This window comes from Myotis nattereri (genome assembly GCF_964212035.1).
Source record: "Myotis nattereri genome assembly, chromosome: 11".
In the NCBI taxonomy this organism is placed as follows: Eukaryota; Metazoa; Chordata; class Mammalia; order Chiroptera; family Vespertilionidae; genus Myotis; species Myotis nattereri.
The window spans coordinates 65,068,203-65,089,973 of NC_138086.1; the positions used below are offsets into that span (position 1 = coordinate 65,068,203).

The following is a 21,771-nucleotide window of genomic DNA, read 5'->3' on the forward strand; positions in this document are numbered from 1 at the left end:
GAGCCTGTGACATCGCAAGTAACAATTCTTTTAATTATCACACCTTCTCCCCTCCCCCCCCCCCCCCACTCCACAGACATTTTGGCACTGTTGGGGATATTTTGCAGCCGGCAATCAGTACTTCTCTTAATTGACTGAGTATGTTCCAATGGTGTGAAGCCGGGTATTCTCCACTATCCAATGCAAGGGCCAGTTGCTTGAGGCTAAGTTCTAGAGCTATAACCCCCTGCACTTGCTTGGGAGGCTTTATCCCATAAAGATGCTGTAGCATTCGTTCATGATATTTTTTCTTAGAAAATTTATCCTTAACAAAATTATTGCCTTGAATTTTCTATGTATGAATGTCAATCTCCCCGGGATTGAATTTAAGGTCTTTGCCATCCTGGCCTCAGTCCATCCTGACAGTCTCACTTCCTCTCCCACAGCCTGCACTCTGCATGGGCTGGGATGCTCAGCTCCCCCAACATCCCCACGTTCACATCTCTGTAATTACAGGGCTCCCTTTTCCCAGAGTCCATTTCCCATCTCCCTTCCACGTGCCAGCGTCCCGCATCCTTCAAGGTCTCAGTTCAGTTATTCCCTCTTCTGTCATCTCCTCCAAGATCCCTATTCCCCAGACTCCTTCTTCATTGCTCCCATACATTTTGATAGGTCCTTACCATGCATAGGCCTTTACACAGTTTGCCGTGAATGACAATTAGCTGGTACAAATGCATGTCCTAACCAAGAAGTTACTTCTCTTAAGGATTCTTTGTATACATCTTTGGAGCCATCTCTCAGCTAGGGGTTGGCATCACCTCCTCAGAGGTGTCGTCACGGGGGGTGGGTTTAAGGAATGGGAATAGACCTGTCCTGAGAAGTCTGGGTGCCAGGCACTACACATGGCATTTCACATTCTTAATTCATCTTCAAAACAACCATAGGAGTAAGTGGGGTTTACTCTCATTTTACAGACGGGAACAGAAGGACAGAGAGGTTAAGTAATGCATCAAGGTAATTCATCTATTGAGTGACTGAGCTAGGATTCACAGATCTGTCTGATCCCAAGCTTTATTCTTGCTCAAAGACTCCTCTGTTGCCCTAGCAAAATGTTGAATGCTGTTATGTTAGGATAGTCAAGATACCACCCTAATATAAATATGTAGGTAGAAATAGATTTATAGGTCAGTAGAGAAAAAATGCTGTATTTCTAAGGGAATCTTAATATTCAAGTATATTAATATGGTTGAAATTGTCCACATCGTAAAAGGAAGTAAACCGAAGTTTAAGATTTCACCAAGGGTTGAGTTTATTACAATTCAGGCTTAATGATAATAATCACAATTATTACTATTGTTGTTTTTATTATTAAAAACCTCCACAGGACTATGTTAGATAGGAAAATAAACAGGAGCATGCTTTTTTATGCCCCTTATAAAAATTAGTATTTTTGTTTAACAAGAGATGAGTTTTGGAACTTTTCAAAGGATACTTTGTCTCAGATATGAACCCAAGGTCCCTTTATTATGTTTTAGCCTGAGAGGTTGTTTTAGAAGATTAGAAAAATCAGTCTTTCCTGAGCTTGGAAAGGTGACTGTGGAAGGGAGGGAGGGTGTGGCCAAGATAGTTGATAGCTGCCACCAACCAAGAAGGAAGGGGAGGCAAAGTGGGTGCATTTCAGATGCTCTTTATCTCACGTTTTATCCCCTATTCTTACTCAATTCAGGCTCACTATCGTTCCCCGCTCCTTCCTACATCCCTTTAATTACTGGCCATTAGCTAATATAAAACCATTCAAGGTGAAGATCACATTAATATATTAGGCCATTAATTCAGGAATTTGTGTTTTGCCCAAAGTCTCAAGTAGTGTGAAAGGAACATGAAAATCTATGGCTTGGGGCAGAGCAAGGGGGAAATCACACCTTCCCATCTCCCTTTTCAGGATCTGTTAGAAGGAAGTTGCCAGTTCTTGTCTTGTATAGCAAACCTCATTCTGTATGATAAGCATAAGCTTCTAGAAAAGGTTGAGCAAATAAGGAGATTGGTGTTAGAAGAGGCTTTGACTGACCTTACTGGGGCTGTTCTCCTCGCCTTGGGAAGAGAGTTGGCATTTCCCCTTTTTAGCCTTTCCTGAGAGGGTTGAAGCCAGAGGTGAAGCTGGTTCTTCTTCCTGGGAAGAGAGGTTAGAGAGGGGCTCAGAGCCAGAGCAGCTGAGATTTTGATTGGTTTCTTCTGCTGCCAACTCTAGACTGCTGCTGGTGCCCACACAGACATCAACGATGATATCTGCCATGGTCCATTTCCTTCACATGTGCAATTTGCCCACCTGCATGGCATTCTCACAGGTTTAACCTTGATCAGGGTCTGATGCATTAACCAATAAGATTTCAAATTCATTGTATAAAATAGAACATGATGTGAACTTTAGCTATTCTGTTTTTATTCAATGACTTTATTTTTTAAAATATGTAGAATTGGTCTATAAGCAGTCTTGTTTTTGTCATTGTTGTATCATTATTGTTTCTATTATAATAATAAGATAATATTAATAATATAAGTTCTTGCCTCCTAAGAAATAAGACTACTTCAAAAACAAGCATTTGCTCTTTGTTAACTGTAAAGTGAACAAATTATCCCATATAATAACAGGCTAATATGAAAACTGACCAAACCGCGGAATGACCAATCACTATGATGCACACTGACCACCAGGGGGATGCTCCCACAGTGGAAGCACTGCTCAGCCAAAAGCTGAGCTCATGGCTGGTGAGCACAGCAGCAGTGGCGGGAGTCTCTCTCGCCTCTGTGGCAGTGCTAAGGACCCCTCAGGGGTCCCGGACTGCGAGAGGGCTCAGGCTGGGCTGAAGAACCCCCCCCCGCCAGTGCACAAATGTCGTGCACTGGGCCTCTAGTGATTTCATAGTGTCCAAAGTTCTTAACACACATACTCTGGTAACCTAGAGGAGGAACTGGCACCTATTGGAAGCTTAAGATATATTATTCAATATGTGAATGAGAATAAGAAATATTTCTCAGGGGCTATTTTGCTACCTAAGATAAAAAGACAACAAAATCACCCTAACCGGTTTGGCTCAATGGATAGAGCGTCGGCCTGCGGACTCAAGGGTCCCAGGTTCGATTCTGGTCAAGGGCATGTACCTTGGTTGCGGGCACATACCCAGTAGGGAGTGTGCAGGAGGCAACTGATCGATGTTTCTCTCTCATTGACGTTTCTCACTCTCTATCCCTCTCCCTTCCTCTCTGTAAAAAATCAATAAAATATATTTTTTAAAAAGACAACAAAATCAAGCTCCTCCCTCAATATCTGTATAGTTTGGCAATCAGAGGGAACCTCAAGATGGCCAAACCCCAGAGACTTCAGTGAAACCAAGGTCACTTAGATAAAACTGCAAAGATAATATAATCCAGTATCATAGATTCCTGTGGATCTGAGTTGATATGGAGAGAGAGCTTTGAATTTTAGAGGGATAAAAGATATTTTATGTCCATCAGACTATGATTTTTAAAAGATAAATTATGATTAATATACTTCTTCTCATTTAGTATGCTTATGGTTAGCCTTCAGAGCTTAGTGGTGAATATTTTACCAATTTGAGCCTTTTGCTTTCAGTAATTAGATTTTTTTAAAAATAATTTTTATTGATGTCAGAGAGGAAGGGAGAGGGAGAGAGAGACAGTGCAGTTGTCCTGGTCATATTTCAGTGTAGATAGTTGTATCTTCTCTTCCTCAATCCCCTGTTGCTTGCTTGCCAAGTGGCATTCTTCTTTCCTTTCTAACCAGCTGCTCCCAGGCACTGCTGTGAGGCGGTGAACAGCTGGAGGGGGCCACCCCAGTGATGGTTGCACATCAGTTGTATCAATACAATTAGTCTATCAACTTGTTCAGTTCTTAAAACATTTGGCATCTTTCAGGACGAAAAGTCTGGGGAAGGGACCATCCTATTACTACTCCAACTAGAGGCCCGATACGTGAAAATTCGTGCAAGAGTAAGCCTTCCTTCCCCCAACTGCTGGCACCGGCTTCCCTCTGGCACCCAGGACGTGAGCTGTCTTCCCTCCAGCCCTGGCTATATCAGGAAGGACAGCTGGAAGACATCCGGTCTAATTAGCATATTAACCTTTTATTATTATAGATAACCTCAGATCTGCAGCACGGCTGTAATTAGAATGGAGGTAGCACCCACAATTAGAAAGTGATAGACCTCTGCCAAGAGGGTGACTAATGCAAAGGAGTTTCTCAATGTCAAGTACATCACTGATTACCTATAATGAAATTAGCCTTAAGTTTTAGGTTGCAAAGGTATCATACCTCTATGCAGTATTAAGCGAAGCAAGAGGGGTATTGAAATAGTAACCAAATGTCCCCAACAGTTTAATTCAAAGAAAATGTGTTGCTGCATGAAGTCCAAACCATCTTGCTTTTTGTGAAGAAAATGTCATTGGAAGTGGAAATAACAGAGTTCAGGCAAAATCATTTCAGAGGAAACACATTCTGATTGGTGGCCTCCGTCAACAGTTGCCCTTTAGACAAGTCCTTTTACTCCAAATAATTCAACGTATCATCTTTTAAATGGGAAAAAAAAATCACCCATACCCTCTTATAATTTCCTGCTTTACATTTGTGCCCCCTTCTAGCTCCCAAAATAAGTTCAGTCAGTTAGGTTGAAAGAATAGAGATAAAATATTTGAATTTCAGAAGAAAATACTTGACCTCTTCAAAAAGAAAGATGCTTAAATTTACTTCAAAGGCTACAAATCACTGCAGGAAAAGAAAAGAAAATCCCTGTTCTATTTGTAGCAAGGAAAGTGGTGGAGAAGGAATCTCAGAAGGGTCCATATTTATTGGTGTGCATGTTGTTCAGACATCTCCTGGCACTCTGACCGCCCTGGGGTCTTAAGGAAGCCTGGGGAAGACAAAGGTCCCTCTAGCGCACAGACCCTTAGGGAACAGTATACCTTCTTGGTACCGTTAGTGGTACAGAAGCAGGAACTGTGGTGTCTGTGCCCAGATCAAAAGTGTGATCAGTTCTGCAAACTGACTGTCATTTCTACTTCATCACCACCCAATTTGCCCCTCTCCTACCACCATAGGACCAATAGCCCATCACAAATAATTAGGGCTGCCCATGGGAAAATGCAAAAAGGGCACGTCAACACTATTCTTGGAGGCACCCCGGTCATGTCCTTTTCTTCTGATACACAACACTGCTAGAGACATCTGGGTGTGGCCAACTCTTGGTACCCAAGGTTCAGAAATCTTTTGGTCAAGAATAACTCTTTGCACAGTCCCAAGGCTAAATGGCTCCCGGAGGCTCTTCTCCTTAGAGAAGGTAGAGATGATGTTAGAAAAGGCTTTGCGCCAAGAAAGCAAAAGAGAGCCAAAGAAGGCCAAAAGCATATGCCAGAAACTTCCCTTCCTTAATTGGGTTGCCATGTGGAACCCCAAATTATAGTTCTGTATCAAGACTTACCTACAATTCTAATTTGTGAATGAGGAAACCAAGGCTGGTAAAAGTTAAGTGACTTGTTCAGGTTCACCCAGCTGGTGAGCTCTGGCACCAGGACAAAACCCAGATCTCTCTGACTCCAAGTGGCACATCGTCCTATGAATCCCATACTGCAAATACCTCACCCACCGGTGTAGCTTTACTATAAAATGTGTTTTGCAGTTGCAGATTGCATTCTATTAGAAGCCAAAATGTATGAAATGAAGTGGTTTGTGTATCATGAGAAAGCATTTCAGGATTCACTCTGCAAGACCTGCTTGTTTGTCACTTATAGCATGTCTGAGAACACATCCCTGCCTGCTCTCTTCCCTGACCTTTGTCTCCTTCCAGTTTTTAAAAAACATAGTCCCATTACCTTTCATCTCTATATATTAACCATAATATTGTACTGGGTTTTTATTGATTTCAGAGAGAGGAAGGGAAAGGGAGAGAGAGATAGAAACATCAATGGGAGAGAAAGATAGAAGCATCCCTGAGAGAGAATCATTGATCAGCTGCCTCCTGCGCGCCCCCTATTGGGGATCAAGCCTGCAACTGGGCATGTGCCCTGACCAGGAATCAGACTGTGACCTCCTGGTTCATGGGTCAACACTCAACCACTGAGCCACACCAACCGGGCTGTTTTTATTTTTAATATAGATTTAGTCTCTGCTCCCTCTCTTTGTAAATACATACAAGGTATTCTTCCCATGTTTCTGTAGACTTTAGTGAACCATGTTGAACCAATATGCATACTCATGTTAGATATTTAGAAGTGAAGGTGGGGCTGTAATTCTTTTCAGGCAACCAGACGTTTTTCATTATAGGATGGAAGATTTAATGAGTAAATTTCTAGGCAAAACTTCATTCCTTACATATGAGGGGGAAAGGGCCCATAAGGTTTATTCCTAGTGCCAAGATGATTAATGACCAATCCATACCCAAGGCTCTCAGTCCTGAGTCTTCCTTCCTGATCATTTGATTAGCCAGTTCTCTGTGTAACGTGTTCCTAACGTATTTGTTTTAACTTTATGTGTAAAGCTAAATTTAAGCAGCTTAAATCCACTATGACATAGCATTTTAATGTCAGAAATGTCTGATTTCTCTTCAATCACCAGAATTTACCTTAGAAACACTCAAAAATATGTATGTTGAGGAAACAAATGATCAAATAAGTGTTTAAATAACACATATCCTTTAAACAGATAAAGATTAGAAGAAGCTTTTCTTAGGATGTCTTTTTAAAAATCTTTTCCTTTATAGAATTAGGTTATAAATGCCTAATCAAAATAAAATGATCTCTCCTTAAGTTAAAACACTATATATCAGATTCAGCGTCACTGAAAGTTAATAGGAAAGTTCTTTATTTAGACATATTTGGGGATGATAAAAATTTTCTGTAAACTTTGTTGAGATTTCTTTATCTATGGCTAAGTCTGTGATTTTTACCAAAGTTAAAAGGAGCTCAAGTTGTTTCTAAAATCAAAGAACAGACAGAAGTTCAAGTGGGTTGTAAACTTGGCAAAAACATGTTCTACCAAGAAAAAAAGGATTCAGCCTCAAAAATCTGTTACTGTGCGTGCATCTTCTTGTTTTCCTTTTGTAGGAGCAAAGTCCAGAAAAGAGAACCATAACATCACACAAAGCAATGGGGTATATTTTGTGTGACTGAAGGTATTAAAATTGCTGGTTTGAAATTAGGCCAACCCATACAACTGCTTTTGAAGTCTGTTTGAAATAAGCCACCTTAAACCCACAATTCATGCTTCAAGTCTAGGTGTAAAACCTTACATGCTGAGCATTGTCATGATAATGTTTTAAACGGCCACCACTAATCTGGGGCTCAAAGGTAGAGATAAGTTTTCTAATGTATTTTTGTTCCCATTTTACTATCTGTAGATCCATGATTGTCCTTTCACTTCTGTTGTCATGCTTCCCTTTGTTATCATGAATATCCCAAAGACAGATACAATTTGATGTGTTTTTCCCCTGTGGTAAGTATTCAGGCTTTCTTTTCTGAATAGCTTTTAGCATTTGAATCCAGTTTCACACATTCATCAGGGAAACCATGCTCTAGAGGAGGAACCAAGGCTGCTGGAGCCCCAGAAAAAAGGACTTTGTTTTCAATGTGCCCAAAAGCTCTTGTTATGAAGGCAGATTTACTCTTTGTAATGACATCCTCAGAGCTTATTCTTAGAATGCTAGACCATGAACTTCTGGAGAGGAGAGACATAGTCTCACTCATCATGTGTCCCCGGGACCTAGCACACTGTCCAGCACACAGTAGGTAAGTATTTGTGGAATGAATATGTACATACAGCCAGCTTTTTTTAGAGAATGGCCAATCAGCTCTTTTAAGATCATTTTACTTTATTTGGTTGCTCAGAAGGCATACCTTGTGAATTATGTGTTTCTAAAACAAGTATGTTGGGGAAGATGTTTTTCATTGTCCCCACGTGAGATTAAAGGGCATTCTTAGTATGTTTCTTTGCCACCTATTTATCCTTAATCTGTGGCTTTGTCCACAGACAAGCTCATCAAACGCAGGTGATGACTTTTATCAGAAATTAAAATGACTTGGAAGCAGTAAAAAAAAAAAAAAATAACATTAGTGGGGGAAAGGGAGACATGAAGATATTCTTTAGAGACTCATTAAAATGAATAGGACTGAGATGAAAGTGATTAAATACGACAGTTATGGAGGACAGTGCCCAATCCTCTCTCCATCTTTCCTCTGAGCTTGAGTGAGTTGACGTTACCCAAACCACTTTTTTTTTATTAAAAAGCAGAGTAATCATAATTAAAATAGAAAGATACAATGCTATGTGAAAACTACGTTGACCATGGCAAGGCATTCATACTAGTCTGGTTGACTGTGGTGGGGGTAGCACTCCAAGGCTGGCAGGAGTAGATAGCCCAGGATCACTTCCAAGTCTGAAAAAACAGGGAAGGGATCGCATTACTGGAGCCTGCTGGACGTGGGAACCTTAGAAAGGAAACTCCACCAGGAGTTCTTACCATGAAGTTATACAGCTGTTTTCAAAAAGTCCCTGAAAGAGGTGGTGGCAAATAAATACTCCACACTCCTCCTCCTGCCCTTCAGTCTCCCACTTCTGGCGCCTCCTATTGACTGAAAACTGTGAAAGCCTGGAGCACAGACAGGGCCACGAAGGACTGGAGTGGGGGCAATGAAAGAACAGCCCACACTCTGACTTCCTGAGATTTCCCCTTGTCTTTGGTGCAGCCATGCGTCCTACAACTTCCCTAGTTGAAAATCATGAGCCTGATTCTTGATGAAAATCTTAGTTCTCCAGCTTAGAGACTCCAAATTTCTTATTTCCTGTCACATCCTGGATTATTACTTTTGATGTAGTAGGCTGCCACGTAAAAAGACTTCTACTGCCTCTTACTGTCTGAGCGTTTGACATAATCACCTGGCCATCAGCCTGTTAACTCAAGCAAAAATAATGTTTGCTCCTAGACAGCTTCACGAGAGAAAAGGCATTTGGACTGGTTGTCTCTAGGACTATGGTGATTGAATCAGTGCAGAAATGCAAAGTTCCAAATAAATTGGTATTACATTTGCAGTCCACCTATTGTCTCAAATGGTGATAGGGACATTGTTCATTTTGCGCTGGAAACTTCTTCTATTTTAAGATCTGAGATTAGCACTGGCTCTTCATTAAAATTTGTCCTCACATAGAAGGAAGAATTAATTGCTTCAGGAATATTTGCCACAATCACAAATATTCTCAGCCTCTCTCCAGTTCTAGGATCTGAATCCACATAAATAAAAGCTCTGTGAGGGCAGGCACCTTCGTTGACACCCCAGGGAGTTTCTAGAACAGTGTGGACCCCTCAGGGACCAGCAGACATTTGTTAAAGGAAAGAGTAGAGAGTTTCTGTAGGATCCCAGGCTCTGTCTCTGTGGCCTGTTCTCTTCAGAATATTGTCAGCGACTTGGCTCACAGCAAGAATGTGTCTTCAATCTATGGGTAACACAGATAGACTTCAGAATGAAGATCAAAATTACCCTAGACGGGATGGAACCATGGTCCCAAACTAGCTAGATCAAATTTCACAAGAGTGCTACTTGAGGTCATTCATTTACTTTTCAAAACATGTATCTCTTGAAGTCAAAGCAGAGACTGGTGTGGGTAGGACACAATGCAGGGCATACGTTCTGACTAGCCTCTCCCAACAGCAGACTGTATGTGTGGAAGTGAACTATCAGAACACATCTCGAGTTCGAGTTGCAGATTTTAAAGCAGACATTATTAAGCAAGAGCTTATTTAAGACACAAATGTATAAGACACAAATGGTCTGGAAGCCCTACCCCATGATGGCTCACTTCAGGGATCTGGGGAGAGTTAGGCCGGAGGGTAACAGGCCTGGAGGTTATGAGACAGCTGCTTTGAAAGGGGATTGTTGACAGACTGACTGTATTACTCCACAGAGCAGAGCTATGACCAACAAACAGAAACGCTAAAGTAGATTTGACTCCTAATAGAATCATTTTCTAAAAGGTATGATATGTCCTGTCTACATCGGAGTAGGTAGGTCCATGTCACATAAGTGTGTAAGCCTTAACTAGATGGCCCTCTATAAGGAAAGTTCCAGAAGGAATTCCTGTACTGGATGGTGGATGGCACCATCCTGGCTTCCTAAGCTTCCTGCTCCCTGTGGAGTGACTGTGGCCCACTCTAAGTGCCGGCAACCCACCCTGCTCCCTGTTGTCTAAATCCAGCTGCTCATACACTGGCTGCCGCCCAGCTTCTGGAGGCAGTTGAGTTTGCATCATCTGTAATGTCACAGAATTTTCTACCATTGGGAGACAGAAGAGAGGGGAACTTGGCAAAGAAATAGGTAAAGCAGAACAGTAAAGAAAAGATGAAGATGGTAAACCCCAAAGAGTCTGATTGAACCATTTCTTTGGCTCGACACGATTCCAGAGTACATCACACCCCTAGGGCTCCTGTTCTGTTCCCCTGCCCTCATTTATGTTGCAATCCCATAGGTTTCCCCCTGAGCCTCATGACTCAGACTAAGTTATGTGGAAACCTTGCCTGGAGGATGCAGGAGCTCTTATTACCAACCCAGTTTCCACAAGCAGCCTTCCCATTGCCTTTTCCTACAAGACGGAGCCATCCGAGATTGGCAAGGCCCTCGCTCCTCCTTGTGGTTGGTGTAAGGCTGCCACCTGGTGATGGTTCGGACAAAGTGCCTGAGGCATGTCTCCTCCCAAGCAGAAATGTTTCCAAAGGTGAATGGGTCCTTCCCAGGTAGGACCCACCACTCTGAGGAAAGTAAAATCTAGTTAACACTACTATGACTAATTATGTTCACTAATGAAATGGAATGATATTAATAGTGATTGAGTTCTAGTAAATATTAAGATGCTCTGCAGCAAAAATATATGTGTGTGTGTGTGTGTATATATATACATGTATACGTTTTATGTCATTTTACCATATGCATAAATATTCGTGTATATATTATTGGATGTGATCCTCATCGCAACCCACAAGTAAAAGACGATTACCATATTCATTCTTTTCCCCATGAGGAAACAGGCTCAGCGAGCATAGTGACAGGTCCAAGATCGCACAGCCAGGAGGAAGGAGAGACTGAAGCTGAACTCAGCAGATCCAGCTCCGGGTTGTCAAGATGACAGTTATGGAGCCTACCTGGATCTCAGGAGCTTACTGCATAGAGAAGTTATGGGATTGCCATGAGAGGGAACCAGCAGCTTAAGGAGCAGGACAAACTCATGCAGGGGTGGGCAGTTCTTTGAACAGGACCCACCCAGTAGGGGAGGGTTTGAATAACAAGATCAGTCAGGGAAAAGGACTGGTAGACATAAGGTGGGAAGCCAAGGCCCCAGTCTAGTGGAATCATAAAGAGCTATGGCTCCTTGGGCATAGTAAGTGTATAGGGAAAATCCCACAGGAGGTGAGGACGCTTCTAAAGTTCTCCCAGTCTTGGGCTCATTTCAGGAACTGGGCTGGGTTGGCCTGGGGGTGCTGGTCCTGCTTGCATGACTCTTGCCAGATGCCAACTTATCTTCCCCAAAGTCAAGACCCATCTGAATACTCTGTCCTGCCAATGCTCTGTGAATTGGGAGGTTTTGGAAGATGGCGGTGGGAACATGCATTGTTCCAGGTCTGGGGGAGTGTTGGGCATTGAATCTTTGAATCCTTTCCAATGCTTCTTTCCATGGTCTTCTGAGTTTCCTTGCATGCATGGCTGATCAGTATTTGGCTGAAAACTCAAGAGGGACCCTTGAGTTCTCTCTTTGTGCAGCTCTCTCCTTTCTCCCACCCAACTCTGTGGACTCCAGTTGGCTCAGCTTCTCCAGACTCAGTTCTGTCTCCTCAACCCAGGGAGTCTTCCAGGGTCTGCCTGCTTCACTCTCCCTGCAGCCTGGACTGTGAACTCTCTCAAGGCAGGAGGCTGGGTCATTATAGGCTCCTGTGATTTTTTCCTGCCTGTCAGGGTCTGCCATCTTTAATCACCCAATGTCCATTTTCTTGAAACCATGTTTTCATATACTTTGTCCAATTTTTAAATTATTTCAGGGGGTAGGGAAATCTAGTTTTTATTACTTCAGCTTGCCAGAAGCAGAGGTCATATTTAGGTCTATGACTAGCATTTTTTTTTTAATGTTTTACCCTTCATTATGCGGTAAGAATAGCTATGTCCAAGAACATGGTTTTCTCAAAACTTTGCTTGAATTTCTTTCATGTCCCTAAGATTCAGTATTAAAAATGTATGTCCTCTGGGCTTTAGTCTTTCATTTTATTTGAAGGGAATTCATGAATGTGGAGTTCCTAAATTTTAATTCTACAAATCTAAGCTTTTTTTCTGTTTACATTGGCCTCAGGGGGTAGGAGGTGTAGCTGGGGTTTGGGCTGATAGGCCACCTCTGGGACCTCATGAGTGTCTATGAACCAGGAAGCTGACTTTCACCAAATACTGACTCTGCTGGTGCCTTGATCTTAGACTTCCATGTCTCTCCATGGGACCATGGGACCATGTCTCTCCCAGTGGTCTTTGCTGTCTTTGCTCAGACACATGGCTGGCGAGGCTGGAGAGAAGTCCTGTGAGGAGAGGAGGCGCCGCCCTTGTTAGTGCAGCTGGCCTTGAAGGCTGGACCTAGAACACAGAAGGAGAATGGAGTGTCTGTGTGTTTTTTCCTCTGAATTCTTCTGCAGCAGCTGTTCTTCAAGCCAAGGCACGTTCCCTACTTCTCATCTACGTACCACACATCCAAGCACTCCGCCCACCAGCCAGCAGCCGTTTCCTTTCCACCTACCCCCAGTCTTGTCTTCCAGGACAAATATGACTCCTCCTGCTTTTTGCAACATAAGGAAGCTCCATTCCAACCACCCTCTTCCCAGGAGACTTCCTCTTCTAGCCCATAAAGTAGTGTAAAGGGAAGCATTTCTCATTCAGAAGAGAAATCCTACAGTTTAACCAGTAGCAGGGTGACTCCCTAGTGACCTCCCATTCCCCCCACCCGTTAAGAAGTTACAAATGCAGGATTCCAAGATGCTGGTGCTTACAGTCGTTACCTGCCCACATGTAACATCGTTCTTCTCTGCCCCTTCCAGCCTCTCGAAATGGCCAGAGCAGCGCTCTAAAACATGACACGGGCTTGTCCTATAAATAGAGTCCAGATGAGGCTTGTAAAGAGTTCCTACCCAACATTTAGTCAAAAGAAAAAGAATGGCTATGTCAGAGTCCATTTGGGGCTGCGGTTGCTGTGTATGCCATGAACCGGGTGGCTTATAAGCAACAGAGATTTATTTCTCTCAGTTCTGGAGGCTGGAAGTCCAAGGTCATGGCACCAGCAGATTCGGTGTCTGGTGAAAGTCAGCCTACTGGTCCAGAGGTGCTCATCTTTTCTCTGTGTCCTCGCCTGGGGGAAGGGGCGAGGGAGCTTTCTGGGGTCTCCTTCTATAAAGACACTAATCCCATTCATAAGAGTTCTGACCTCATTACCAGATAACCTCCCAAAGGCCCCATCTCCTAATGCTATCTCCTTGGGGGTTCGAATTTCATCATATGAATGGGGGGAGGGACACAAATATCCAGTTCAGTGCAATATATATGTGTGCACACAGATGTATAGATTTGGGGTGTTATGTTTTGTTAGCGTGACATTTAAGGCATATGTGTTTCCGTCTGGATTTTCTTCCCCTTAGTAATGATACATTTCACACTCATATTGTTACTTAGTGCTGAGAGACGTTAGTTCCTCTGTCTTTGTTTCCTGTTTTACTCCTCGTATTAGGAAAGCAGCGACACACTTTCACGCGGACCTCTGACAGTTGAGGAAAGAAACCTTGGAATCGCCTCATTCATTTACACTTCCACGCAGCGCGCGTTTATTGAGGATCTACGGCGTGTCGGCCACGTGGAGTGTTTCAGCCCAGTCTTGTCACCCTGTTCTCACTCTACTCACCAGGCCTCCTCACTTCTGTCTGCAGGCACCACAGTGAGCAGAGCAAACAGCTGCCAGTCTGACAGCAGCGGGTTCCTGGAGGAGCCACCGGACCCGCCAGCCCTGCAGGTAGGGGCCGTGTGGGGGCTGGGAGAGGATTGGAGGACGTACGAGATTGAAATGTGCTGCCGCAATTGGGAAAGGCACCCAATGCTTAGAACGCATGAGCCACAGGCACCCAAGGGACAGAGGACATTAAATGAGGAGCCAGAAAGCTCAGCATCCCTTTCCCTTTTGGTTTCTTTTGATTTTACTAAACAAAGAAGCTGAGCCTCATAGGAAGAAGGTCCCAGTTAAAGTAGGAAACTGACGAAAACTGAGTGTGTAACCCTTATCTCCTGACTCAATGGTAGTGATAAGGCAAAAAAGAACGCACTTCTTACACCTAGCGCCTCCCCGCTTCCTGACCCCTTTCCCTTTATCCTGGTTTCTTCCACAGATGCCCTCCTTGCCTGGAGGCCCAAGTCCTGCTGAAAATGGAAGTAGAAAGCCCAGGGGTCAGGGTCAGCACTCAGGGGCACTCCAGGACTGCCAGCCAGAGGCAGGCGAGTCTGGCTCCAAAAGTGTGGTGAGCACAGCTTCTTCCGGTCAAGACTGGAGTGTCTTAGAGGACAAGTCTTCAACAGCTGTGGTGGAGAAAGAGTCTCAGCTCGAGGCCACGGGGGGACCACCAGAACGGTTGGCCTCAGATATGGCCCTGGACGTGGCCAGCACTGGGGGAGAACACCCCAGGAAAGACAGCCATCAGAGGCAGCCCCCGCCTGTGCCCCACACCCAGCGTGAGGCCAATGTCAGCACACCGGCCTCCAGACGTGACCATCCTCTGGAGTTTATGGTGACCCACCTCACAGAAGGGAAGGATGGGTTCCTGAGGCCGCAGGGAGCAGGGGGCCTGTGCGTGCAGAGCCTCCACTGTGAGCCTCAGAGGTCACCTGGAGTGGGTCACCCTCAAGACAAGTTCCTTCCTGTTGACTCTGAGGCCCCAAGAGAAGCAGAAAGCAGTCAACTCTGTCCTGACATCAACTGCACCTTCCTGACTCAGCATGTCCCCAAGCCCGGCGAGGCCACGCCCCATACAGTTGCCCCTATTCAAACATCTGAGAAGTCCGTTCCCCACCCCGATAAGCTGTCTGGAGGTACCTCTCCCCAAATGAAGCCAAGGTGTAGAGCTCGGGGTCACATACCCCCCAGGGCAGAATCTGAGATGGGAACCCTTCCTTCAGATGCTGACTCAAGCGCTGTCAGCTCCGAGTCTGTGACAACCCAGATGTCCTGCAACCTGGTGTCAGCTGCTCAGAATGCTGTGGCCTTGGGGACTGATTCTAGAAGAACAACTTTAGAATGCACTGTGTGTGACCCTGTTAGCACAGCAGAACCTGTCCTGGGGGCCGAAGCCAGGCAGTTCAGTGATGTCTCTGTTCAGACTTCTTTGTGTGAGCCCAGGTCCTGGCATCGCTGTTCAGCTCCAGGAAACGAGGCCCGGCCCCTCACCAAATCTGTCTCTCTAGACACGGGCTTCCCTAGTCCCTGCCCAGAGGACATCTGCCGTGCTGCACCTGCCCCCTGCTGTGACTGCTGTCATCGCCATCCCCACCGCCACTCGGCCTGCGCGCATGGCCCGCGCTGGCACGGTCACCCAGAAGCCCAGTTCATGAGTACTGCGGTGCGGGAGCTGTGCTCTGTAAGTATTCACCCCTGCAGGTCGGGGAGGCAGACGAGGCCACACACACCCCTCAGGGATGCCGACTGGCCTCCCTTTCTGAATGCAGGCTCAGGCAACACCTTCTTGTTGCGGACCAGGAGTAGTATTTGCAGAGTGCTGTATGACTTATGGTATCTTCTCACAAATCTCTCCTTATGTCATACTTCGCATTACCTTGTGAAGTACAGAAGACCACCTTTCTTATTAATTCCCATTTTACAGAGGGCTGTGGTACCCTGCCTGAATTCGTGTGTAAGGTTATAAGTACGAGTGCATCTGAATGCCATCTTCCGTTCAGTCTAAGGAACCAGTTCTCTGTCTTACATCCGCGTAGCTGTATAATCTTGCACGAGCCCTTCAGTCTATCTGAGCCTATTTGGAGTCGCCCCAACTGTGTGGAGAGATCTGGCCACTGGAAATAGACGTTCCTCCTGATTGGAGTCTATGACATATCGCACTTCTGCGGAAAATACAGGGGTTTGCGGCCCATCGTCAGACTTTCGTATAGCTTTTAAATGAACGGGAGTTCAGATGAGTGTGCCTGTCACCATCCCATGTCTTCCTGTACCTCATCTCACATTGATTCAGCCTTCTTTCCTCTTAAAATTTGCAATTATACAAAAAATGGTACTTTTATATCAAATTGATTTGGCATTATACACCTGCTGAAATGCATACTACATGGGTTTTACTAGAGACAATGAATTTATTTCTCTTAATTTAAATCCAAGGAACCACAAGCACACACTCAAAGGAAACAATCAAAACACACATACCTGTGCATATCTGTACTCCTGTGCAGGTGTACACACACTCACACAGAGAGAAAGGGAAAAGCAAGTGAAACTAATGTATTTCAGTCACCCATAAGAAGAGGCTACTTAAATAACTAAGGAACAAACTCAAGAACAAAGAGACAAAACATCTACAGTGAGCGAGCCTGGGTGTGTAAGGCCTGAAAAATATCCTGGAGAAAAATGGCTCTAAGTTAGATGCTAGGTGCTAGCTAGGGGAAGAAAAATTAATGATCAATGAAGAAGTTATCTAGAACATAGGTCTTGAACCAAGTGGAAATTATAGGCAGTGACAGATACCGTCCCTTACATGACAATGGGAGTTCCAAACAGGTATGGCAATTAAGAGCATTGCAGGTGAAAAGCTCAGAACAACACCCCGCTGTCCCCTTTATATAGAAGGATGTAATACTGCAGGGAAACACTAGGCTGGTGAATGCCATTTGTGTGGTCTTGTGCATTACCTAAACAATGGTTTACTGACATAATTAAATTATTATATAGAAGTGAATTCTTCACAATGATTTGTTAATTTTTTGAATATTTTTCAGAAAAGGAAATAAGATGTATCAGAAATTAGATTTTTGGATATTAGAAAATTCTTTTTTAATGTTCATGACTTAGATTTAAAGAAAGAGAAAAGCATACACCATTTAAAAGGTAATATGAGCCATTTCAAAAGTTCATTGCTGTTCGGTGATGTTGTATTATATGTACCCAGATCTTATATTGCAAAAAAGAGTTCAAAACAGTCCCTCCCCCTTTTTATTTTATTTTATTTTTTGTTTAAGGTTTCCTTTTTTCTGCAACTACTTCAATACTGGTTCTAGAGCCAAAATGCATATTTAGTGTTTCCAAATGACCAGAAGATGGCAGTGTTTCAGAATTTTCCATGTCATTCCTTACACAGAGCCATAGGCCATCTATCCCAGCCCCCATACCTTCCAATCACAAAAACTCAAAAAACTAGATGAAATCTAAAAGTCAATGATTACAATGTTCAGCCTACTTGAGTGCCATATTTCCATGTCCCTGGCCTCACTGTCATAGAATGTGGTCACCTTATAGGAATCTAGTGGTACTACTCATCAGCTCACTCTCAAGGGACAAATAACTTCTCCATGTGGCCAGCCACACTGTAGTCCCTACTGTGACTCCGAACAGAAATGAGCCAGGAGGCCTGGCTTTGAAATCTGACTGTCATTTTTTGACCTTGGACATGTTAGCCATTCTGTCACGATACTCGATCTCTGAAAGTCCTTCATGATCTCTAAGACCTTTTCTGATTTGAAGAGCCACAATTGTAGTCACCTTTCAACACTTGCCAACACTAGTGATGCTTCAAACACTCCTCTCACTGATTCCAATGCACTCACACCGAAGCAAAAGTAACTAGGGAGTTTGCTACACAAAATAGGTTATTCGGCATAAAATTTAGAAGATAAAAAAAGAATGAAAACTCAACTCTCCAAGCAAAATGATGGAGAGTTTTCAAAATAAAAATATCACTCTTAGGAAAATATTTTCATTGTGACAATTTTGATAAGAAAAAAAATAGCCATCAGGCTGCCAGCATCTTGGCCTTGTGGTTTGAGGAGAAGGTAAGAATCTGGGACTTCTTAGAAGCAGGTCTGGGAGGAAGTAGCAGAGCTGTAAGGCAGGTTTCCATGGAAGAAAGAAGAAAAGGTTAAAAGATACCTGCCTGAGAAATCAGCTTCTTTAAAGAGCTTCCCAGAATCCCAGCTCCATGCTCTCCACTTCCACCTCATTGCTATCTACATGCCAGGAATGCTGAGAAACGGAGTTTCTTACTTAGACACATTGCTGCCCCTAAGCTGTTGGAATTTGCTAGTAAGAATAAAGAGGGGAAAGATAGTGAGTAGGCAACTAGCAGCCTCTGCCATGCCCATCAGGAAGGGGGTCCAAACCCATGGCCTGGTGGAGAGAGCATTAGGCTCCAACTAGCATGTGCATCACTCAAAGTCAGATGGGTAGGGATGCGGAGGTTTTAGGTTATGGACCCATTCAAAGCACGGTCCAACCTGGGCTGGAAAACAAGAGATAGCTGGTAAGAACTCAGCACATCAGCAGAGTGCCTGACAAATGGACTGGGCTTGGTGGCTCTAAGAAGATAATTAAGTAAGGACACCAAGGCAGAAGCACAGACATGCAGAGAAAGGAAGATGTAAAGGATGATTGCCATCAGGAGTGATGGGGAGCAGGACTGGGGGGACAGTCCAATCCTAGATTCCACTTCATGGGGGGATGGGATGCCCGCCTGTGCCTGCCTCTTTGTGGATGGCCTTCTTAGCTACCTGGAGATGGTCCTCCGATTTCAATCACCAGGGACTGTGGTGAAGCCAAGCTAAGACGAACAAAAATTTTCTTAGAAGACTCTCTAATTAAACATAACCATCTGAACAGATGTGTTCAATGTTATAGAGACTCAGAGTGAGGCAGCACTCGGCAACAAAGTGAAATGAGAAAGGCTCCACTTTTCTAAATGCAAGCCCGTACTCTAGCCCTCTGCCCTCCTCTCCTCCATCTATCACATGGGTGGGGAACGTCTGGCCCATGGGCCATATGAGGTCCAAGAAATTATTTGGTCTGACCCTGCCAAGGCATTAGGGGTGAGTTCATTAAATATTTGACCAAATGCAGCAGGCTAATTTTTAAGTTGATAATTTTGTATGGCCTGCAAATGATATTATAAATATCCAAATGGCCCTTGGCAGACAAAAGGTTCCCCACCCCTGATCTAAACTCTCCCATCCCGGTATCAGCTAGTCCTCCAGACTGTCTTCCCATCTCCAGGACAGAATGTCTCCAGGGCCATCCAACAGCTTCTACCCTCCTGTCCCAGCCAAGTACTGCCTCCAGCTGCTGGGAGAAGCCCAAGGCCAGCCTTTCCCTCTTCTCTTCCCCACACATTAGCAGTGGGGCAAAGTGGTGAACCCGGTGGGATGGTGGGCCCCACCCTGGCACCTCCTGTGGTGAATCCGGACTCCCTCCTGAGCTCTCTCTGCTGGTTCTCAGTACACAGCCCTGGAGATGGAAGCAATGAGGACGCTCTGCCAGTGTTTCCGGGAGCACTTGGAGGACTTGGAAAAGCACCTCACAGGGCAGCAGGCCCTCTTTTCCAGGGACATGTCCGAAGAGGAGAGGTAATTATCTGAGGGAGCCATAAGAGTAAGTACCAACCCCACACCTGAAGCAGAAAGGTGATCAGGGCAGGACAGATGAGCGCCCCGGAGCGGGGCTACGGAGAAACTGGCCAGCTTCTCCTGGCTCTCATGCTTTTCTTCTCCTTTTCTAAGTGGGAGTCTGTGAGAGCCATTTGCCAGACAGCAACACTTACCCTTGATGGCCACGGCTCTCTGAGGTCAGAATGCGGGCAGCAGCTGGGAAGAGGGAGCTAGCCAGTAGGACATCTTTAATCAATGCCAGTGGGACTCGTGTAAATGCAGATGTCGGAGTTTTGGGGGTTTTGAAAATCCGCATTATTTTCACATAGATTAAAAGTATGTGATCCAAAAGTAGATGAGTAGTTGCCCGAAGCTGAGGGACTAGGGATTAGCGGTACAAGGTCATGACGGTTCTTATTGGAAGATGCACGTGTCCCAAACCTGGATGTTGCCAGTTACACAGCTTAGCAAATTCCCTACAAATCATTGAATTGTACTCTTAACATAGGTAAACTTCATGGCAGGTAAATTATCCTGCAGTGGAGTTCTTTAAAAAGAAAACCTGCTCTAGGAATGTGCCCGTGTCTGCAACTGATACAAATGACGAAGGTGACATTCTCCTGTAAGAAATAGCAAAGGCATGACCTACATTTTGGGAGGAGCAGTGGGAGACGGTCCTTGGATGGGGGTGGCTGTGGAATTTGGTTTTCTATTATGTGCCTGCAGGAAGGAGGCCGAGCAACTGCAGACTTTACGCAAGGCCCTGCGGCAGCAGGTGGAGGAGCTGGAGCTGCAGTTAGGAGACCGGGCTCAGCAAATCAGACAAGGGATCCTGTTGGTACGGCATGCGGGGGTGTGGGGCTGGATTGTATCCTGCCCCCCGTAGGAGGGTGTGTTCGGTGAGAAACCTGAGTGTACAGTCATTTCCGACTCCTGGGTTATGTGCCAGCACCTTCATTTTCAATATAAAGACATTGACGTCCAGAGAAGTACACTGCTCTGCTCAAGGCCACGTGGCTGGTGAGGGTGACTCAGGATGAGAGCTCGGGGCCCCTGACTCCCATGCCAGCCTTTCTCTCTGCCCTGTAAATTCCAGACAAGTATTATTCGCCCATTTTCCAAATGAGAACAAGAAACACAGCTTTGGACCGAACACGGGCTGAGTCCCCGCCAGAATCTGCTGCTGGCCAAGCCCACGCTAGAGAATTCACCTCCCACCAATGCCTTCCCACAGTCTGAGTTAGGTGTTTGGTGTAAATAAGGTACATTGTCCACTCTTTCTGTCTCTGTTTTTCTTTTAGCAGCTTGATCTTCTCACAGGAGAACCACCTGCATACGATACAAACCCGCACCCTTATGACTGGACAGAAGAAAAGAATGGCCAGATTTCACACACCCACATCCACCCAGCCATGGCCCCTGGGGCTGCCTTTCCTCTGGACGATGGCCAGCAGGCTCCCTGCTCAGGTAGGACCCATCTGGCTGCCTTCCTCTCCCACCCCACCTAGGAGAGCCGCCCTGGGATATCTCCTCCAGCCCAGGAAGAGTAGGTCCAGCCCCTGGGTCAAACTGTCCTGCTGGAGAGAAGGACACCAGTGTCTCCCTCTAGATCAGAGTGTGTTTGATGGCCCTCCTACAAAATGTAAGAGCACATTCTAGCCAGAGCAAGCCTCTCCCAACTTTCCCCGAGGAGAAGTGTCTGTCAGGCTTTCATGGGCTGTTTTTTATTTTTCAACATTCCACTCAATGGCTAAACCCAGGAGGAACTCAGAATCTTTTAATTTCCATTCAATACAGAATAAGTGAGCACCAACTATGTGCCTGGCACAGGTAATCTGTGCTGGCCAACATGTATACAGTAAGTCCTCACTTAACATCATCAATAGGCTCTGGGACTTTAAGCAAAATGTCATATAATGAAAGCAATTTCACCATAGGCTCCTTGGATAATAAGAGTTAAGATCCTATGGCATTTAATCAACATCTTTATTGAAATATAGAGAACTGCTTTGCTTGTATAAAACAATGTTATGTCCTGGGATTTCTCTTCATTATGCTCAAAGTGAGACACATCTACATCTGTCTATGAAAAGTCAC

At 44.7% G+C, this 21,771-nt stretch overlaps 1 protein-coding gene across 1 annotated transcript in view; it reads left to right on the forward strand.

Annotated features, from left to right (window-relative positions):
* ITPRID1 (ITPR interacting domain containing 1) overlaps window positions 1-21,771 on the forward strand; it is a gene marked incomplete at its 5' end in the record, with an annotated part of 61,016 nt that overhangs the window by 29,656 nt on the left and 9,589 nt on the right. The window contains 5 exons of the mRNA XM_081102151.1: window positions 13,980-14,062; window positions 14,433-15,674; window positions 19,526-19,653; window positions 20,401-20,512; window positions 20,976-21,141. Of these exons, the coding sequence (XP_080958277.1) occupies window positions 13,980-14,062; window positions 14,433-15,674; window positions 19,526-19,653; window positions 20,401-20,512; window positions 20,976-21,141 (1,731 nt within the window). The remainder of the gene's footprint in view (window positions 1-13,979; window positions 14,063-14,432; window positions 15,675-19,525; window positions 19,654-20,400; window positions 20,513-20,975; window positions 21,142-21,771) is intronic.